At 36.6% G+C, this 21,069-nt stretch overlaps 2 protein-coding genes and 1 pseudogene across 3 annotated transcripts; 2 read left to right on the forward strand and 1 right to left on the reverse strand.

The window, feature by feature from the left end:
- Positions 1-9,862: 9,862 nt before the first annotated feature.
- On the forward strand, positions 9,863-13,564 carry LOC107863089 (luminal-binding protein 5; the record flags this gene model as incomplete). Its single annotated transcript, NM_001324851.1, is given in 9 exon segments — positions 9,863-9,969; positions 10,744-11,011; positions 11,091-11,305; positions 11,409-11,651; positions 11,753-12,232; positions 12,323-12,477; positions 12,587-12,669; positions 12,759-13,463; positions 13,464-13,564. Coding segments are annotated over 8 exon segments (2,007 nt in total). The 5' UTR covers positions 9,863-9,911.
- Positions 13,565-14,565: 1,001 nt separating this feature from the next.
- On the reverse strand, positions 14,566-20,745 carry LOC107865040 (acyl-CoA-binding domain-containing protein 1). 2 transcript variants are annotated; one of them, XM_047409477.1, is made up of 7 exons: positions 20,024-20,716; positions 17,340-17,445; positions 17,099-17,205; positions 16,433-16,524; positions 16,000-16,097; positions 14,935-15,112; positions 14,566-14,781 (listed from the first exon to the last, which is right to left on the reverse strand). In XM_047409477.1, exons 1-6 carry the CDS (start codon positions 20,503-20,505, stop codon positions 14,936-14,938), a joined length of 1,062 nt encoding a protein of 353 aa, XP_047265433.1. In that variant the 5' UTR covers positions 20,506-20,716; the 3' UTR covers positions 14,566-14,781; position 14,935. The 2 variants fall into 2 exon arrangements, with proteins under 2 accessions (XP_047265433.1, XP_047265434.1); XM_047409478.1 differs by lacking the exon at positions 14,566-14,781 and having other exon boundaries at positions 14,817-15,112; positions 20,024-20,745.
- On the forward strand, positions 18,089-18,390 carry LOC124897094 (annotated as a pseudogene).
- Positions 20,746-21,069: the final 324 nt, after the last annotated feature.

Raw genomic sequence — 21,069 nt, forward strand, 5'->3', positions numbered from 1 at the left:
ATTTGTCATTAGGGTCGGGCTAACCCATTTAGCCCTGCCCGATGGGCCTCCGGGTTACTAGATCGCCAGTCCCGGGCTGGGTCGTCTCAATTGATAGGTTTGATGAACCTGCCCAGTAATAAAACCGTCTCAGGCACACCAGTTATCCGATCCGACCCAATTTAATATATTTTTTTCCCTAAATGTTGGCTACTTGCTGGCCACTTTTTCAACGGTCAAATGGACCGTTGGCCCAACAACTATAATGTCGTTTGGGAGTCCAACGGCCATTTGACCAATTTTTCATTATTTTTTTTTAAATAATAATTTAAAATTTTTTCTATAAATATCCTATAATTTCAAATCATTTTTCACAGAAAAAAATTCTCTCATTCTCTCAAATCTCAATCTCAAAGATATTTGTGATTTCAGTTCCCAAAGCTCTACAAATCATATAAATTGTACAAAATGGACGATGCAGTTTTATGAAAAGAAAAATTGAAGATATTATCCAATAAAAATCCGTTTCAAGTAAAATAATTGAGCTGAGAGAAGTGGATTTAAATTTCTGATTTTTTTATTTTTTTTTTGTACTTAGCAATTGGTGTAGCAATGGCAAGGTTAACCCATCATTAATGACAAATTTATCGTTCAACATCTCCCGAGCTCTCAACCACCTCACCGGAGTGTGCGTAAAAAAGCAAAAGAGGAGAAAGAGAGGTTGGGTTTAGATTTTTAGGTGAAAAAATCATGAAACCTCTCTTACTAATGTGTTGTGATCGAGAAAGTTGACAGGAGTATTTTGAGAAGAAAAAAATGGGTACGTTGGTAACACGGGTTCGTTTGGTTGGAAAATAGTTATATCAAAATAATTAATTTGGGGATTAGTTATCTCGGACCTATATGAGATATTTTATCCCATCACTATGGTGTAAATGGTAGATAAGTTATCCCGATATTAACTAATACCTCCAATCAGGACATGAGATAAAACAATCTTTTATTTTATTCTGAAACTACTTGTGCCTTATGTCTCACACCAAACGACTCGGTAGTGTGTTAGCAAAGCCTATATATAGAGAGAACAACAACAATAATATATTAGTGTATTCTCATAAAGTGAGATGCGGGGAAGTAGAAGTCTAGAGAAGAGGGGTAAAGTATACACAGTCCATACCACTATTTCAGATAAAATAGAGAGATTGCTTTTAGAAGATCTCCGACTATATATATAGTTGTGTGATTTATAAAATTAGTGTTGAGAATGATTTTCCGAACAATGAAAAGATTTAACCTTTGTGAACTTTTTTTTTATAAAGTGATTATTCTTTATTGAGAAAAGACATCAAATCCCCCCTCAATCTGTGAGTAAAATTTATTTTATACTCTAAACTAATCAGATAATTATATACCCCCTTAACAACTTTCAAATGAATTAATTTCAACCTTGAAATCAAAATCCCACACTCACAATGGAGAGTGCACTATACACGCGCCATGTCACTGCCAAATCAACGTCACATCAGTGCTATGTCATTGCCACGTAAGATTTTTTTTTTTTTTTAAATAATCCCACACACATACTATTTTTATATATGTATATTTTTAAAAAGTGATATATATATATATATATCCCCCTCCCTTTCTTTCTTCTTCACCCCCCCTCCCTCCTCCACACCCACATACGTATACAGATTAAAATCAGTCATATCCACATCAAGAAAACCAATCTAAATTCAATTTTGAACACTCCAACGATCACCCGAAACACCAAAACAGATCAATGCCCAACAAAACAAATCAAATTCATAATCTAACCGAAAAACACATAACAAAACATACCCAAATCAAGTAAAAACGAACTCAAAAATAAAAACAATATATAGTGGAGACCCTTTTGATTAACTGTTTATAGTTGAAAATTAGTAGCGATGATCGAAAATTAAGTGGTAGGGATTGTCGATTTGTGTTGAAAATGGAGAAGAGAGAAGCCTATGAACTGAAAAAAAAAATTTAGTTTGGGAAGTAGAAGAAGAAGGGAGTGACAAAGACTAACACCATGTGTTGTGCTTTTCACAATGGCTTTTATGTATTTTTTAGTTTAATTTGTTGTTCTTGATCTTTATATGAAAATTTATTTGTTGTATAATTTGTGTATTTTATTATTGTGTATTTGATTGAAGATTTTTGGTGGATAGGAGTAAAAAAAGAGAAATTTTTGATTGAAGATTTTTTATGCTCCATGATTGAAGACATGGGAGTGGTGTGGGTGAGGAAGAAGAAGAAATGGGGTGGTGGGGTGTGAGGAAGAAGTGGAAAAAATAATGTTTAAAACTTTTAAAGCGGGCCCCACTTATTTTTTTTTTATACATTTTCATTATTAAAACGCGCTTTGACATTTTTTTTTTAATTTTTTTTGTCACGTCAGCCATTAAAGGAGCAAAATAATACACTTTAAAGTTAATAAGGGGGGTAAATAATTAGAAGTTAACTTTAATGGTTAAAGTAAGTTTTACTGACAAGTTGAGGGGAGAAAACATATCTTTTCTCTTCTTTATTTGATTTTGAGTTTAGAATTGTCACTCGAGTTATGAAATCTTTGTATTTGCTAAATTGTAAATTTGGACATGTTAAGGGTCAAAAAGTCATGTTTTCAATAAATTATTTGTCATCCTAAATATTTTGACGAAAAGAGGAAACTACCTAATACCTTGATTTGTGAAAACATTGAACTTATGTGATTCTCCATTCTTTTATGGATTTCAAATGTACTTATGCATGATATGTATGACTTGTGAATCTTGGTATGAAAATAGCAATATAATGATACCCTTATGAAGACTTATTATATGTCAAATGATAATTGATTATGAAATATAAGAATTGGGCCTAAAGAAAATTACTTAGTTCATCGAGAAGGTGTAAGTCTTTGTGATTGTAGACATGTAAAATTTATTAGATTAAATCCATATAAAATTTGAATTTGATTCATATTTTATTAGGTCTAAAATTATTTGGGGCTTAAAAAAATAATAAGCCCATTTTATTCCTCATCAAGGTCCATCTCACATTGAAGCCCAAACTGATCAAGTGACGTGGCATCCAGTCAAATCCAAAACCAATGAGACGCCGCCACGTGTACAAATAATGTGCAAATCTCATTCAAATTCAACAATCAGTCAAAAGACGTCAAGTGTCAAAGTGACATGTTTCGGTTAATTACAAACAACAAGGTCTACCCCCACAACTATAAATAGGGGGGTAAATAACATTCTAAGGAGGAAAAAATAGGAGGGAGTCTAAAAAGAGTACTTTGAAAAGCATTGGAGAAAGTTCTGCATTGACTACCTAGTTCTTCAAAGGATTGACTAATGGAGTTCTGTCCGGAGATCAACTCGACAAGATGAAGTGTTGTTTGACATTCTTGGAGATCCAAACGCATTTCTAGGAGGTTAAAATCATCCTACATTCGAGAAATACGCTACGAAAGGTCCTCGAATCACGGAAAAAATTTAGGAGAGAAGAATCAAGAGAACAACAGAATTGTACTCACAAGATTCATATTAAATTAAATTATTGTTTTCCTTTTTATTCATTTTTGCTTGCAGTTAATTTTCAGCACTACGAAAATTTATTGCAAACAAATTTTGGTACGCCCAGTGGGACCAGTTCTGCTCTTCATCTCTTCTTTCTACAAATTGAAAATAATCACAAATTCAACTACTACAATGGACTTTGGAAAAATCAATGAAGTTTCGTGCAAGAAGTCTACTATTGCCACGTCTACTGAGATCACACTTGTTGGCCCCATCAATCGACGCAATCTCAACGATTGTGCTTTGGATGGATCCCAATACTTTACCTTTTTAGAGATGACGAAAAGGAGAAAATCTCAAATTTCGACTGTAACTACGACCTCTGGGGGCAACTTTGTATCTATGTTATCAAATGAACCGTCTGAAACTATCTGCAACTTTGGATAATTTGAGGACTTAACGAATTCTCCAACTTCAACGAAAGTCAATACCTTCATGGTTGAGGCAGTTGACATGGATGAGAAGTTTGCAATGATGGAGCAAACCATTGAAGCCTAGAAGAAGTCTGTTGAAAAAAAAGATCATCAAATCACCCAACTTATGAGCAAGTTAGATCTCTACAACCCTGTAGAGTCAAATTATAATCTAACACTACAAGAAAAATTGATGGTGAATCTCTCATCAAGTCAAGTGACAATCAATACGTTGATCGATCTACTTTAGTGGCAACGCTAACAGTTTAACAACTGCGAGATATGATTGCAAACACTATCAAGGCACAATATGACGGTCCGTCACAAAGTTTCATAGGATACTCAAAGCCGTATTCTAAGCGAATCGAGGGCTTACTGATGCCAATTGGATATCAATCGCCAAAGTTTCAACAATTTAATGGAAAGAAAAATCCAAGGCAACACATCGCTTATTTTGTTAAAACTTGTAGCGGTGCTGGCACACAAAGTAATCTTCTTTTCAAGCAGGTTGTTCGCTCTTTGAAAGGCAACGCCTTTGATTGATAGAAGATAAAATTCATGAAGTATCTAAAATTTGATGAGAAGTAGAGTATCACAAGATTTAGGCTGTAACTTTTGAAAAGTACTTGAGAAAATATGAAAGTTTTCTGCTGACAGATTTCATGTGTAACGTATATATGTGATTCTACTTTCCAATGCAAAAAATGACACCTGATTTCGATACTTTCACGTTGAGATATGGAATTTATCGTGATACCGCGCAAAACTGAAATAACTAGGAAACCAAGATTAGAAGGCCATTTTTGGAGTGATACCTGGAACGATGCGGATGCAATAGGATTATGGCTTTCGCATGAGAAATATCTCTATGAATTTACTTTCTAATGCAAAAAACGACACCTGATTCTGATACTTTCACGTCGAGATATGGAATTTATCGTGACGCTGCGCAAAACTGAAATAACTAGCAAACCAAGATTAGAAGGCCGTTTTTGGAGCGATATTTGGAGCGATTTGGATGCAATCTGATTATAGTTTCCACGCAAGACGTAGTTCTACGAATCTACTTTTCAATGCAAAAACCCTCACCTGATTCTGATACTTTCACGTCGAAATATGAAATTTATCATGATGCTGCGCAAAACTAAAATAACTAGAAAACTAAGATTAGAAGGCCATTTTTGGAGCGATATCTGGGACAATTCAAGTGCAATTTGATGCTGGTTTCCATATGAGATGTAGATCTACGAGTCTAGTTTCCAACGCAAAAAACAACTTGTCATTTTGATGTTCCTAAGTCAAGATATGAGAGTTTTCGTGAGACTGCAAAAAGAGCAAAACGAGGAGAAGAACGGGAGTAAAAATTTACAGAGCCAACATGCAAGGAAATCCGTCAAATAAGTTTTATCTCTGAGTAATTCTTCCACACCTAACTCAACAAAAGGGGCATTCTCTTCTTCGGTTCGTGGTAAAAAAATTCATGTCAATATTCCCCAATGGATCATGATTCATCCTTGGCTTCGTCCGATTTTTTGATATCTTTTGTGAAGGCTCAACGTATTTTATTGGTCCTCGAAACCAGAAATTGGTCCAATCAAGAAAAGAGACATCATCAATGACACTTTTTATAAGCCGGTAGAATGCCAAAAATAAGTGTGGGCAGCTTCTAGGGAGAAAAGACTTCCCTTTGTCATCCACATATGTCAACTTGTTAGCCGAGGAAATAACTTCGTCATAAAATGACCCATGAAAATGAAGACCTCCGATGTTTCTCAAGTTTCATAAAAATATGGACAACTCTCCAATAAAAGTAGAAACTGTGTTGGTGGATGGACGACAATTCTCACAGAAGGCTTGGAGCATATTCCCATTATGGTTATACACGAACAATGAAGCAAAGATGACATCATAATTCTTGTTGCGCTCTAAGGTCCCCTTATTACGGGCAAGAATGTCTTCTATCTGCTCCCGGTAGCCAGATATATATCGAACCTCCCCAAAGCCGGATGGAGGAACACGCCAACCGCTAAGGCTCCCATTGCGGCTAGGAGAGCTCGCAACAACAATATTTTGATGTGTAGAAGACTTCAAAAGGAGAATTTTTTCGGTCACATTTTTTTCAAAAAGTTGTCCATGACGTCCTTAGTTTCTGTCATTGACCATTCTGTGAGATGAAGGGGAGTTTCCAGCGACTTTCTAACAAGCAGGAAGGCGTCAATCACCGGAGGATGAACTTTCGAAGTGAGGGGTTTTGCATGTGAATCTGGGTTGCTTTCCACAATCTCAAGGCAAGGGTATGGAGTTTCGTGGTCGTTGAAACAAGTCATTGTTGGGGATCAAGAGCACCCTACGTCGTTCTTGAGAATTAAGAAAAGAATAGAGATTAACCATTATAGACACGCACAAGTTGGGAAATAAGAGAACCTGAAGTTGAATGTTAAAGAAAAAAAATTAACTATAGCAACACAGGTTAAACTTGGCTGTAAATTTTTGTTTAGTTGCTATTTCATATTGTAGTCGTACAAATTTGAGCGAGCAAAAGGCAACGGGCTGCTATGAAAGTTACAATTACCTGAGGAACAGTTTGTGGATTCAATCGTATCGGGTAAGGTCACAGCTTCACAGTCTGGCAATCAAGTACAGTCGAACACTTTTCTTTGTGGCTACCGAGTGCTCTGATGAATTTTCTCTACAAGGAAAAATCTTATATAGATTTTTTCGTAAAAATCTCAATTTCCTATATAAGGGAGGTTGTAATAAGATTGGAAGAAAAAATCCTTGGAAATTTCAAGTTTTCAAGTAGCTAAAAGAAAATTACCATGTTTGAAATATTTTTTGAAAAGAAATTGTTTCTTCTTGAGCACCAAAGGAAAGTTAATATTTGTTTGATTCAAAATTTCAATTCAAGAATCTTTACTAACATGCAAAGGGCAATAAATTAAGGATTCACTCAATACGGTCCTATTTCAAATCAATATGGAGGGGACTCAATATTATCTAGTGTGTAATGACTTGAACAAATATTAAGGGTCATTCATTTCACGCTTAACCAAGAGAAGAACTTTCGCTATGTGAAAATATGTGGCGAAAATTTTAGACCACTCGCAAGTATTAGTCTAACTAGGATGCACTGATGAGAAACAAATACCTTTGAAGTCACGAGAATGAAAACACATTCATGAGTACTTCAAGTCTCGCCGCCAAATTTCGGCAAGCCTACACATTGGCCAACCTTGAAGTAGGGGACATCTGCAGACACGTAAAATTTATTGGATTAAATTTTTATAAAATTTGAATTTGATTCATATTTTATTGGGTCTAAAATTATTTTGAGCTTAAAAAAATAATAAACCTATTTTATTCCTCATCAAAGTCCATCTCACCTTGAAGCCCAAACTCATCAAGTGACGTGGTATCCCAGTCAAATCCAAGACCAATGAGATGCCGCCATATGCACAAATGATGTGGAAATCTCATTCAAATTCAACAATTAGTCAAAAGGCACCAAGTGTCTCAAATGACATGTTTTCGGGCAATCAGAAGCAACTAGGCCTACCCCCTACAACCATAAATAGGGGGATAACATAACATTCTAAAAGGGGGAAGGAAAGGACAGAGTAGACATTCGGAAAAGAGGACTTGGACAAGCATTGGCAACGTCAGCATTGACTATCAAGTTCTTGCTAGGAGCAATCAATGGAGTTCTTCCCGGAGATTATTCCAGAGCGATAAAACACTTTCCGACATTTTCGACAATTGAAATACGTCTTTAGGAGTCCAAATCATCCAATGATCAGAGAAACACGCTACTAAAGGCCCTCGGATCATTTCTAAGTTTAGGAGAGAAAAATCAAGAGAACAATAGAATTGTACTCATAATTCATTTAAATAAAATTATTCTTTTTGTTTATTCTATTTTTGTTTGCAGTTAATTTTCAGTATCTACAAAAATTTGTTGCGAATAGTGATCCAATGCTAGAAACCTATGTTTTGCTCATATAAAGATGATTCGCTCCTTAACGGACAATCTTATGATGTTTTCCTCTACAAAGATAAAATGATGGCAAAATGATGTATATCTCAATCTATGTGGCAAACATGAATTGAGGCCACACCGATTGGGTATGGACCGGGCCTATATAGACCCTGGATTTCTTGATGCTGGTGAAATTACTTAGTTCTAAATTAAAGTTAACAAATGGTTCTGTTTTATGCTTTTAGTCACTCGTCTCGTATATTCTCATATTATGACTTATGTTCAAATTGTTATGACTTGCTTTATAAATTATTTTGTCTCTTTCCCTCAGTTGCATATCAGTACTCGTCGTATTAACCGTTTCCGTGATGTAGGTTCAAAGGCATTTTCTTGTGATTTTGTACTATGTATGGTATCGTTGCATACATAGTACTAAAAGTCGTTACGTTCAGGACCTCGTTCTGAATCGTGACACCAAGGAATGCCAAAAATTACAATTTTGATACGACAATCGGGGTTATGGGACTCAGAGAACAGTTGTAAATATAATTGATTGTATTGTTATAAAAGATTATGCTTATTACGAGAATTGGGTTATTATATTTCAATTGCCAAGCATCTTGGGTTCGATAGAAGTAGGATAAATCTACAAATGAAGTACAAAGTTAAAGACAATCGTACTTCAATAGGGATTCCTAATGATCTGAGAATGTTTTTGTACGTGGAATTGATGAAACATAGTAGAGAATTTAATATGTATCCTTTGTGTATCACAACCTCGCAAAAAAGTCTTTGACAAAATTGATATCCACGCGCTTACAATCTAAACTTTAAAGTGATTGTATCGAAGGTGTCCATAGTGGCACACTTGACCTAACACATTCTGTTTTTGCTGAACCATTGGCTATTATTGTGGAAGGTGAGCTGCATTTTATAATCATAAATTTTAAGCAAAAAAGTATACAACAAAGCCAAAATACAAGGATAAAGAAATTCTAGTTCCAGTGATGGAGCAGCGCAACATTGATCATAGGTTTCAATTCAAGGCGGATTTTAATCAAATAGAAGAAGAGTAGAAATAAGCAAGAATTTTTCCTTTTCCTTTAATAGTTGTATCATATATCTTAGGATGTATATCAAATAGAGTTTTGTCATGAACTAGAAAGGTTCATTGGATGTAGGTAATAATTATAAATCAGCGTATCATTATTTGGTTAGAATTGTCACGAACCTTCACATTTCGCAATTTTTATCAAACTATTGTCCTATAATACTTGATGTATATCAACTTGGATCCCAAATAAACATATTTTTGGACACTCAATAACTTGCTCGTATCTCATTCATTGGATATCCGCAACTTCAATTTTCAAATATTATTTTTACAATATTTTTTATGAATAGGAAAGAAAAAAGTTGAATGAGGTAAAGTTTCAAGAACCTTCCAGCAACCTCCTGAGTTTACGTGGAAGCTTTTTAAGTGTGAAGCGGTTAATGGTCTACCGAATACACCTCCTTTAATCACCATTCATCATCGCCCATTCGTTTAATTAATCCAACGGTTCAGATCCATCCAACTCTTAAGACAAATCTGATTGGCTCGTACCTTGTGTTCCTCAATTCTAATTGGTCCACGTCACTAACTATGACATGCACAAAACAATCAGCTCTATATACGTGCAAGATGACATGTCAGCACCTCATTGGGTCACACATCCACATCTCTTTCACCTGATTGGTCCACGTCATCAACTATGACACTTCGTCTAAATTCAAAATGAAAGACCGACTTTCTAATTTTTTAATTTTTTTTTAACATAGAGACGGGAACTGGCACTATAAATCGAAGGCCTCGAATTTGTTGATCGGAAAAATCATTAACAATTGTATCGGTGATCGGAGAAGAGAAAAAGGAAGAAGATATTGTTCGTTTTGGATCTGCGAGCTATGGCTGCTGCGTGGAAGACACGCGCTTCCTTGACTGTTTTCGCAATCGTCCTCTTCGGTAAACATTTCTATTCCTCTTTCTCTTTGAGCTGGTTAATTAATCGACCAAAGCAATTTCTGTGTAATATTTAACTTTTTTTTTTTGGTTGAGAGAGATTATGCAATGAGTAGAATTGGAGCAACGATAATTAAGTGCAAATATGTGTTATATGTTAGTTTTGTTATGATTATGGTGTCAGTTCTCAGATCTGCTACTAGTTTGGTCACCTATACGTGTATTTTACGTATATGAGTTTCGATTTTTCCACTACGACTTGCATTTCGTGTATTTTACAACTATTAGATCGATGAGTTTCGATTTTGATTTCCGGTTATTTTTCACTTTTGTAGCAATTATGATCTAATGCTCATAGTTGTACCATTGATATAATTTAGGTAACTTAAATTGTTATTGTATAAATAAGAAGTGACTTAAAGCAATTTTGTTTGGATTAATTTTGTTATTCTTTTGCGTCTCTTTAAGTAATGGTAAATCCTGAATCAATATGTAATATATTTGAATATTATGAGTTATCTAGCTATATTTTTATGCCAACACATGCTTCAATGTCGTAATATTAAGAATAGAGGATGTAGCAGCTATAATATTTATTGAATTATTTAAAAATGTAATGACTGTATGTCCAAATAGGTCCCAACAATGTCCATGAAGTGTTGTGATCTCTGCAAATTCTTTTCCTTTTCAAGAAACTTTTCCACGTAAACAATTAGTAATTGTAGTTAGACGAAGTCATATTCAATACACTAATTGGGTTGTCGGGTTTGTCAACAGGGAGTTTGTTTGCATTTTCGATAGCTAAAGAAGAAGCTACCAAGTTAGGAACAGTAATTGGCATAGATCTTGGAACAACTTACTCATGTGTTGGGGTTTACAAGAACGGACATGTTGAAATCATAGCGAATGACCAAGGTAATCGTATCACCCCTTCATGGGTAGCCTTCACTGATGGTGAGAGACTGATTGGTGAAGCAGCTAAAAATCAAGCAGCTGTTAATCCTGAGAGGACCATCTTTGATGTCAAAAGACTTATCGGAAGAAAGTAAGGCTTTGTTCTTTGTTTTATTGTGTGAAAGTCTATTTGATATAATTATGATAATGACGAATTCTCTCTGTGATAGGTTTGATGACAAAGAAGTACAAAGGGACATGAAACTTGTTCCCTATAAGATTGTTAACAAGGATGGGAAACCATATATCCAAGTTAAGGTCAAAGATGGGGAGACCAAGGTCTTCAGTCCTGAGGAGATCAGTGCTATGATTCTGACCAAGATGAAAGAAACAGCGGAAGCTTACCTTGGAAAGACAATCAAGGATGCAGTTGTCACTGTTCCAGGTATCATCAGACACTCCCTTGTTTCAGATAGATAATATCTGGTTCCAATCTTTGGTGTCATATGGTTGCTGAACATACATGTCTATATCTTTTTAATATGCAGCATACTTCAATGACGCCCAGAGGCAGGCCACTAAGGATGCAGGTGTCATTGCTGGTTTGAACGTGGCAAGGATCATTAACGAACCTACAGCAGCTGCCATTGCGTATGGATTAGATAAGAAAGGTGGTGAAAAGAACATCCTTGTCTTTGACCTTGGTGGTGGTACTTTTGATGTCAGTATCCTTACTATTGACAATGGTGTTTTTGAGGTTCTTGCAACAAATGGAGACACTCATCTTGGAGGTAATAATGAAATTCAAAGTCTTAAAGATAGTTAAATTACTTTCATCTTGCCATCAGTCTTGCTAACAGATTACATCATGTATCTATTTTGTTCCTCGCAGGAGAGGATTTTGACCAGAGGGTTATGGAGTATTTCATTAAATTGATCAAGAAGAAGCACGGAAAGGACATTAGCAAGGATAACAAGGCTTTGGGAAAGCTCAGGAGAGAAGCCGAGCGAGCCAAGAGAGCCCTGAGCAGTCAGCATCAAGTCAGGGTAGAGATTGAGTCTCTCTTCGATGGTGTGGATTTCTCTGAACCACTTACTCGGGCTCGTTTTGAGGAGCTGAATAATGATTTGTTCCGCAAGACAATGACTCCTGTTAAGAAGGCTATGGATGATGCTGGTGTATCAAAGAACCAGATCGACGAGATTGTCTTGGTTGGTGGAAGTACCAGGATTCCAAAAGTTCAACAGCTTTTGAAAGATTATTTTGATGGCAAGGAGCCCAGCAAGGGTGTCAACCCTGATGAAGCAGTTGCTTATGGTGCAGCTGTACAAGGAGGAATCTTGAGTGGAGAAGGAGGTGATGAAACCAAAGGTAATGCTCCTTTCAGACTTATTTCAGCTATTTGATACTAGAGAATTTTCTGAAGCAAAGTATTAACAATTTCTTCTGAATTTTGACCAGATATTCTTCTCTTGGATGTTGCTCCACTGACTCTTGGTATTGAAACTGTTGGAGGAGTGATGACAAAGTTGATCCCAAGAAACACCGTCATTCCTACCAAGAAGTCTCAAGTCTTCACCACTTACCAGGACCAGCAGACAACAGTCACAATTTCGGTATATACCTAAGCCTATTTTCCTAATTTGCGGAATGTTGTTCATAAATAAAGAAGAAGATTATCTTTGGGATTTTGTGGCTCTTCTGACTTGGAATTCTCACCTCCAGGTCTTCGAAGGTGAACGAAGTATGGTAAAGGACTGTAGACTGCTCGGTAAATTCGACTTAACAGGAATACCTCCAGCTCCAAGGTACTTATACAACTGGTTTTGATAAGAGTATTTCAGAAGTTGCATTTGCCTGCTTGACTAATTTTTTTTTTTCTCACTCTTTTCAATAGAGGAACACCTCAAATTGAAGTTACTTTTGAGGTCGATGCCAACGGTATCTTGAACGTGAAAGCTGAGGACAAAGCCTCTGGAAAGTCGGAAAAGATTACAATCACTAATGACAAGGGTCGCTTGAGTCAAGAAGAAATTGAACGTATGGTGAAGGAGGCTGAGGAGTTTGCTGAGGAGGACAAGAAGGTGAAAGAAAGAGTTGACGCCCGAAACAGCCTGGAGACATACGTATACAACATGAGGAACCAAATCAATGACAAGGACAAACTTGCAGACAAGTTAGAGTCTGACGAGAAGGAGAAGATTGAAACAGCCACAAAAGAAGCACTTGACTGGTTGGACGACAACCAGAGTGCTGAGAAGGAGGATTACGACGAGAAGCTGAAAGAAGTTGAGGCAGTGTGCAACCCAATTATCACGGCTGTGTATCAGAGGTCTGGTGGAGCCCCAGGAGGTGCCAGTGAGGATTCCAACGATGATGACGATTCACACGACGAGCTGTGATGGAATTTCTAGGTTTTGTTAGTTTTCTCTTCCCAAATAGAAGATAAGAATACACTTCTGCTGTTATGATTTCTAAAATGTAATATCACCGTATGAAGGGTGGAACGTAGAACAACTTGGAAGAAACCGTGAGGGAGGGATGTGTAATGTCGCTCTGGTCTCTTTCCGCTGGTTCATTTTTTCCCCGTACACCTGTATAGGCGACATTTAATTCAGAGTTCAAATTTCTTGTATTCATTTGTCTGTGGGTTGTTTTATCTTTTAAGGCTTGTCGCCAAGCAAAGAGTAAGGCTATAAGTCATCCACTTTGTTTTCACTGTTAAAGATTTGATAAAGGCCTACCGGTCTAGTGGTAAAAACCTAACAATATTCGTGTGTTGCCGCTATATCTTATTAATCAAGGGGAGGAGTGATCCGATGAACCCCAAGAATTTCGTGATCAATGTCCAACGAAGAATATTTCGTCCATGCCCGTGCATGAGTATTTTTATTTCATTAGGTATGAAAGTTTAATAAATGAAAAAAAGAACCTTTAGAATTCCGAGATAAATGTATCAGCCAGTAACGGAGCTCCAGTAGCACTCGTTCAGTCTGAATAAAGTATCCAAGTAAAGCGTCAGAAGCCAATGCTTTTCAATAATCAAGTGGGTAACTGAGGATTGACAGAAACGTGGATTTTCCTAACGCACTTTGGATTAGAGATTCAATCATCGGACCAGGAATGAAGTGATACATGACAAAATTGGATTGATATCCATGGCGGACAAGACGAGAGAAGCGGACAAAGAGGGTTCGATGTATGAAGAGGAAGTGTGCAGAAATACCCATATAGTCTTGAGAGTTTAGTTATAACTGGTTTAAGAGGGTTCGATGTATGAAGAGGAAGTGTGCAGAAATACCCATACAGTCTTGAGAGTTTAGTTATAACTGGTTTTAAGAGAGGAAGAGGTGAGCCAAAGAAGAATCAAGAGGGAGGTAATTAAGCAAGTCAACCGAAAACACGAGGATTAAGATAGAAAGATAAACGAGGATTAAGATAGATAGTAATTTTATCTAGTATTAATATAATATCTTGTTCTCCCATTTTTACTACTACCAGTTTGAGTGGAGGGTCTTGTCAAAAATACATTCTTTACCCACAGAAGATCAGGGGTTGGGTAACCCCTGCATACATCGTACTCTCCCCAGACTCACTTAGGAAATTACAGTGGATATGTTATTATTGGCTTTGGATTAGAGATCCAATCACCTGCATATGATGAATTGGCAGATCGTCGAAGGTTGAGATCATGAGAGATATCGTACACGTTAACAAATAATTTAAATACAACCAGATAATGTAATTGATAATATTTTAGCTTCCCATTTCCTACAATGTTACCCTGAGATAAAGAAGGGTAAGCAACCAATGTAGTAACCCCAAAAGCAAACCAATAAGTCACTCTTACGTCCGGTGACACCTTTCTTGAAGTGGCAATCTTATTGCACATGCTCCATTAATAAGTGACGTCACAGAAGCTACAAAAGATAGCATGCTTTACTTCACTAAAATCTAGAAGAGAAAATCCCTTAATGGAAGATGATAAATAGGTAGCTACATAGGCATGTACACAGCAGTAACATATGATTGATCAGTAGAAAAGGAGAAAAAAAAGACAAAATATGCTGTACGTTAGTTGTCGGCAGTGGCCTGCTGCAACCAAGGCCAGTGCAACTCGCAGACATCACGAGGGCAGTCACCTTCATTATCCTTGATCTCTACGTCAGCGCCATGCTTAACAAGAAACTCAGCAATATCTTCCCTTTCACAAACAGCAGCATAATGCAGTGCAGTCTGGCCCTCAAGGTCCTTCAATATCAAAATAACAAGAATTTGTAATTCAGTGTATTTACATAAGCAGGAAACTGAAGCACCCACGGAAATTGGAAACAAATTGAAGAATTAAGAGCTCCACTGCTTATGACCAAGTTCTACAAATGCTAACCTTCACAACTAAAGAATTTGCAGCCTCATAAGCTCTAGTCTAATATTTGCCAAGGTACAGAACCTTCGAGGGAAAAACTTTGGATGAAGACCACTTCGATTTAGCTCTCTATGAATCCACTAGCCAAGAATTGCAGCATTATGTTTCGAGTGATATTAGAGTTTCAGGTAGAGCATAACTGTTACTTATACTGCACTTGCGTTTTGAGTGCATTAATTCTTTCATGTAAAATTAATGACTGTTATGCCCACTTCGTTGTCTCCATCACATTTCCTTTAAAACCTAGGCCACGCTTGAGTTTGCTTGATGTTAGGGTTTCTTTAAACCATCTGCCTCACATGTACTCGGGTGCATTTTGGCCCATTATTGACCTCATTGTCTTGCTTTGAGATTAAATGGTCAGATAATGCAATTTTAAAACTCACTAGGTTTAGTAAAGCTTTCAGCACAGTATTCTTTCTTCTCTCTCTCTCTACCTCTCTGCAATTCTTGCATCTATATTGTTCTTTCCTCTCTTTTTAGTTCCAATATAATGACAATCAAAAGCACTATATGAAGAGAGTGAGGAAGAGAGCGAGACAGAGGATGAATATAAAGAAAATTACAGCTACATCAAGTAAGGTTATGAATCTCTAAGATTTCAAATGAAACAAATCATGCAACAAAATACAAGCCCCATAAAGCATGTATATAACAAATCGCATAACTGAAACAGGATTAGGGGTTCGGCGTAATGCAAATTTATATGTACCTTGGCGTTTACATCAGCATTCCTGCTTAAAAGCAATTTAGTGATGTTGAGATGACCACGATCTACAGCCCAGTGCAAGGGGGCACGACCCTCACTGTCTATCATTTCAAGAAACAATTTTTAAGCAGGAGTAATATTAAACAAACGGAAAGACAGCAAAAGCTGCACTGCAAGTCCCTGGTAGACATCATTCAAGCTCCGGGATCTTGAGTCTCACTCACACACCCTAAACATTCTCTCAGTTCTCCACCCCATTAAATTTTTCTTCTTGGTATTAATGCAAGAGAATCACTTTCTTTCAAAGAAGATCGAAACATACTCAGGTTATTATTAAAAACCATAAACAATAAAAATAATGGTGAATCAAACGTATCAAAATTAAAACACCATAACTAGACTTCAAAAGTAATTATGTATCACATTGAGAACCAACCTTTCACATTCACAGGAACGCCACTCTCGATGCACTTGAGCAAGTTCTCCTCGTCCCCTTCTCGTGCAAAGGCATGTATCTCGTCCAATTTTCTGCAAAGAAAATAGCGAGCATGTGATTTATCAGATATCTTCTACCCGAAGTACTATAAATATTACAAAATAGACACATATCGATAAAAGACAAAATAAACAAAGTTACACAACTTCAAAGTTATTACCAAAGTACGGCTTGTCCAAAAGTTCATTCCCAGCCAAAAAAAAATAGTTCAAAAAGAATGAAAACTGGTTAAGATAACCATGGCATACTTATACAACCAGTTAATTTCTAATTTTGTCGTCTTCTCCTTTACCCGTTTGATAGTACTCCATATGCTTACTAGAAGAAGAGGAGTTAATTAGTCTTTGTTAGGAGAAAATTTGAATTCAATGTATTTAAATAGTAAAAGGAGTCCTAAAATAGTTGAGTAATATAAAACGTATTACAACCTTCCTTTAAAGAAAGTGCAACATTTATTAGGGTGGCTTAAAATAGCAAGGAAGGATATTTTACAGGACAGAAGAAGTGCATGACCCAGAGGGGAACGCACAGTTTCTTATACAAGCCACATTATAAAACAAAAACAGACTGCAAATGTCTAAGTTCAAACAAGTTAAAGAACCTTACAACTCATTTTCGGATTGCTCCTCACTAATGAAGGTACTGAAAACTGGTCCCATTGGCCCTCTAGAATCTGCATTACGTGCAACACTACTTTCTTCGTCCTTCTTTTTCTATTTGAGCATGTCAAGGAGTCCAAACAGAAATAAGAGACATCAGGGAGAAGAAAAGAAGCAGAAAAATTTATTTAGAATAGGAAAACAAAGACATGACTGATTGCTATTAATAACTACGATGCGTGTCTTACAATTGCAGACCCATCAAGCCAGGAAGGATATAATTCAGTCACGATATCAAGATACTTCTCCATGGCTTCTTCAGGAGGCATGGCACCCAATTTCTGCCATGCTTGCCTAATATATGATAAATGCAAATCTTAGCATCAGTCAGGCAAAAGAGATCAACCAAATATACTGCTAATGACTTAGAAAACATTTCATCTATCAAAAATAGAACTTAGAAAACAAGTTAAAGGGGATTTTTCTTCTATGACCATACTCTTTTCACTGTTAAAGCTTTGAGAAAGGATACCACCCTAGTATACGTTATAATTCAAATGAGATTTCAAGGAGAAGGGAGATCCACACCCTCAACCCCCAAATAAGTAAAATGAGGATGTAAAACACTCATTTTGAAGTGATGAGCTATATGGAAAGCTACTTCCAGTATGTTCTCAGGAGAAAATTTTTTTTTCTCAAGCCAGATCACGTCATTGAGATCTGCAAAAATATCTTTGTCATGCCTTGCAAGATTTCTTTTTCTAGGTGATTACTATAACGGAATCATGTCATGAATGATGCCACAAGCAACTTAATTCGAAACAACCTAGAGATCAGAACAATTTGTTTTCCCAAGCAAGGTTAGAGAGAAGTCCCTGGGAACTTCGAGTTAGCTCATCCCTTATTATCATCCTATCGTATATAATAACTAGCAGTAAAGTTTTGTAAATAAATATCATAAGCTTTGCTATCATTCAATATTCCACTGAGGAATTACAATCAGAACTCAGAACTCAAAGCTACTGCTGGCTGCTTTCTTGGTGAAACATTAAAGAAGGATGTATCTCCAGTTTTACATCAATGACAATGGTGACAAAGTTTACACCACTAAGAAAGAGTCACCACTGGGTTTGGCCACGTAATCTGCTCACACAGCCCGCTTTTCGCCTGATGATAAATTTTCAAGGCAAAGAGTGCTTCTGAAGAAGCGTTTTGGTTTGCTTCCTACCCAAAAACAACCTCAAAAGTATTAGGCATTTTTGGTGTCTAGTATTCCTTTCTAGATGTTAGCTTCCCTGTCTTGCCGTTGCTGATGTGAATCATTTTAAGCAATATGTTGCAACTCAGATTGCATGTCGGCACTTCAAACCCGCGTGTATTACTGATGTTTTATTTTTAGTTTAAAAAAAAATAAAAAATATTCCATTGAGGAAACAATAGCCTTTAGTTGTGTTATCTCATGTTTTGATGATGACTATATGATGCTTAAAGGACCGGGTCCACTACATAGGTTGCTGAAGGACAGTTGTCGCGCTCTGCACAATGTTGTCCTGTAGCACAAATACTGTGCAGGTGCACAGTGTACCAAATTGGACACCTGGTCCAATCTAATTTCAAACAAGATTTCTACACTCCTATAAATACAAGAGGAAGCAACATTGTTCCATAGTTTTTGCAAAATTGATATTTCAAGTGTGGCAGCAAAAACCCTAAAAGCTCAAGATCTAAAATTTATATAGCTCTCAGTTTTATTGGTCTTGAGTCATGTCCTAAAATCGATTTACTCAGATGTTGTGAGTAAAGTTTTCTTGTTTTGCTTTGAGTTTTCTTAGATAGAGTTGCCTAATCTATGTTGGCTAGAGTTAGTCAACTTGGAGGGAGTTTTTGACAGAGTTGCCTGGTAAGTGTTGTGATAGAGTTATTGCAACCCGTAAGGACTTAGAGTTAAGTTCAATTTGAGCCTCTAAATCAAATGTTATTTTGATCATAGTGGAGTTGAGAAAACCTGTGAGGACAGGTCGTGGTTTTCCTCCCTTGAGCAAGGAGGTTTCCATGTAAAAATCGTTTGTGTCCATTTACTTTCAGTACTGTCTTAGTGTTTCTATTTGACTGTCATATATTACCTCCTACGGACCTGGTACCTTAGTGGTGGTGGACACCCTGCATTTTAACAAGTTGCTTATCCTAATAAAACTTAGCACAATATGATCCACTATAGTTTTAAGTTTCATAGGTCACTGAGAAGTGTATCCTCTTGCACCATTATTATGCATCAACATCTAGCCTTAATACTCCTATTAGGGTATAATTCTCTTCAACAAACTCAAACTACTTAATTTGCTACTCACATGTATCATAGAAGTTCAGTATTTGAGTTACTTTTCCTTCGTTATGCTAACAAGAAATGTTTTTTTGAGAATGGCTAACAAGCAATGTTATCAAAAGCGGAAAGCCCAAAGAAGCTCTAAGATTCATTGGGGCTTTAAGTGCAAATAAAGCGTGGGTATTAACGAGAAAGGCGCAAATGAAGAAAACATAAACATATATTAACAAATACAAAGACAAACCAACTGAATTTTTTTAAACATAAATTGTTTGTATTGCCTCTTCAGGAAACACTTATTCACAAGGAAAAGTTTGTCTTATAGACTTGATAACGACACTGAAACACGCAACGTGTATTGAGCTTCGCTTTAGCGCTAAAGTGCGCGTTTAACAACACGTCCAACAAGGACATGTAACACATGATATCTTATATAGATCCAAATTCCAATAGTACTTGCTCTGTGTCTCTAAAGCAGAGTATCAGACTCATCAACATTCAACAAATGTGTCAAACTATCTACGCAGGCGTATCAGTCCTAAAGCAAGCAGTCGAAAAGCTAAACTACAACAGAAAAAAACAATGAGAGGCAGAATTCAAGAGCATTACCACTTAGCACGAGCAGTCATTTTGATCGCTGATGGCTGTGGAGCAGTACAAGGTCCTTCAGTCGCAATCTTATAAAGTCCATACAGCTGCAATTGCACCTCATTCGACACCTTATGCGACCGATCAGCAGCCGTCGCAGCCACAAACGCCGTCGCAGCACTAAACGCCTCATCCAACTCAGTACTCTCTACACCTTCCCAATCATCATCACTATCTTCAGCTCCGCCACTCACCTCACTCCCTTTCAAATCACCTCCGCCGCCGCGGTCGTCGTTCCTCTCAATTAACGGCTGCGCCGCCGCTGCAGTAGCATCCTCCTCCTCCTCCGGCGATCTTTTCGGCTCGGTATCTTCGTAATCGGCTCGAGTAATACGGAGATTTTCGTCACGGAAAGCGAAGATAACAGAGAAGAGTTTAGCGAGGAGGAAAGAGAAAAGGAGGCCGAAGATGACCGACTGTAGATACTGCTGCCAATCGGCCATGATTATTATATTATTGAAGAAGAAGAACAACAATTCAAAACCCTAGATCGTCGGAAATATATAGGAGAAAAGGGACGGCAGGGGATAGTTGAGCTAGGCAGTAGCCAAAAAAAAGGAGCAAATGAAATTGTTGGCAGTTGTTATCGGGATCGTTTATCGACACCATCTGAGATGAACCCAAATCCCATATCGGTAAAAACTTATCTCAACTTTTAACAAACTAATAAATGCATTACATGTATATTTTTACTAAATTTTTAATATTTTATATTTTATTTTTTTACTACTATAGCAGAAATATATAGGAGAAAACTAATATTTGATATTTCCATGATTTTACTATATCACTTTTAATTAATTTTTTAAGTTATTTATTTATTAAAAAAAATAGATATTCATGACTTGTCTGTTTTAGCTTCTTCAATCATGATTTTACTATATCATCCTTAACTAATTATTATAAGTCATTTATATATTAAAAAATTAATAATATTCAATCCATGATTTTACTATATAACTCCTAATTAATTATTATAACTCATTTATGTATTAAAAAAATAAATA

The sequence above is a fragment of the Capsicum annuum genome, chromosome 3, assembly GCF_002878395.1.
Source record: "Capsicum annuum cultivar UCD-10X-F1 chromosome 3, UCD10Xv1.1, whole genome shotgun sequence".
In the NCBI taxonomy this organism is placed as follows: Eukaryota; Viridiplantae; Streptophyta; class Magnoliopsida; order Solanales; family Solanaceae; genus Capsicum; species Capsicum annuum.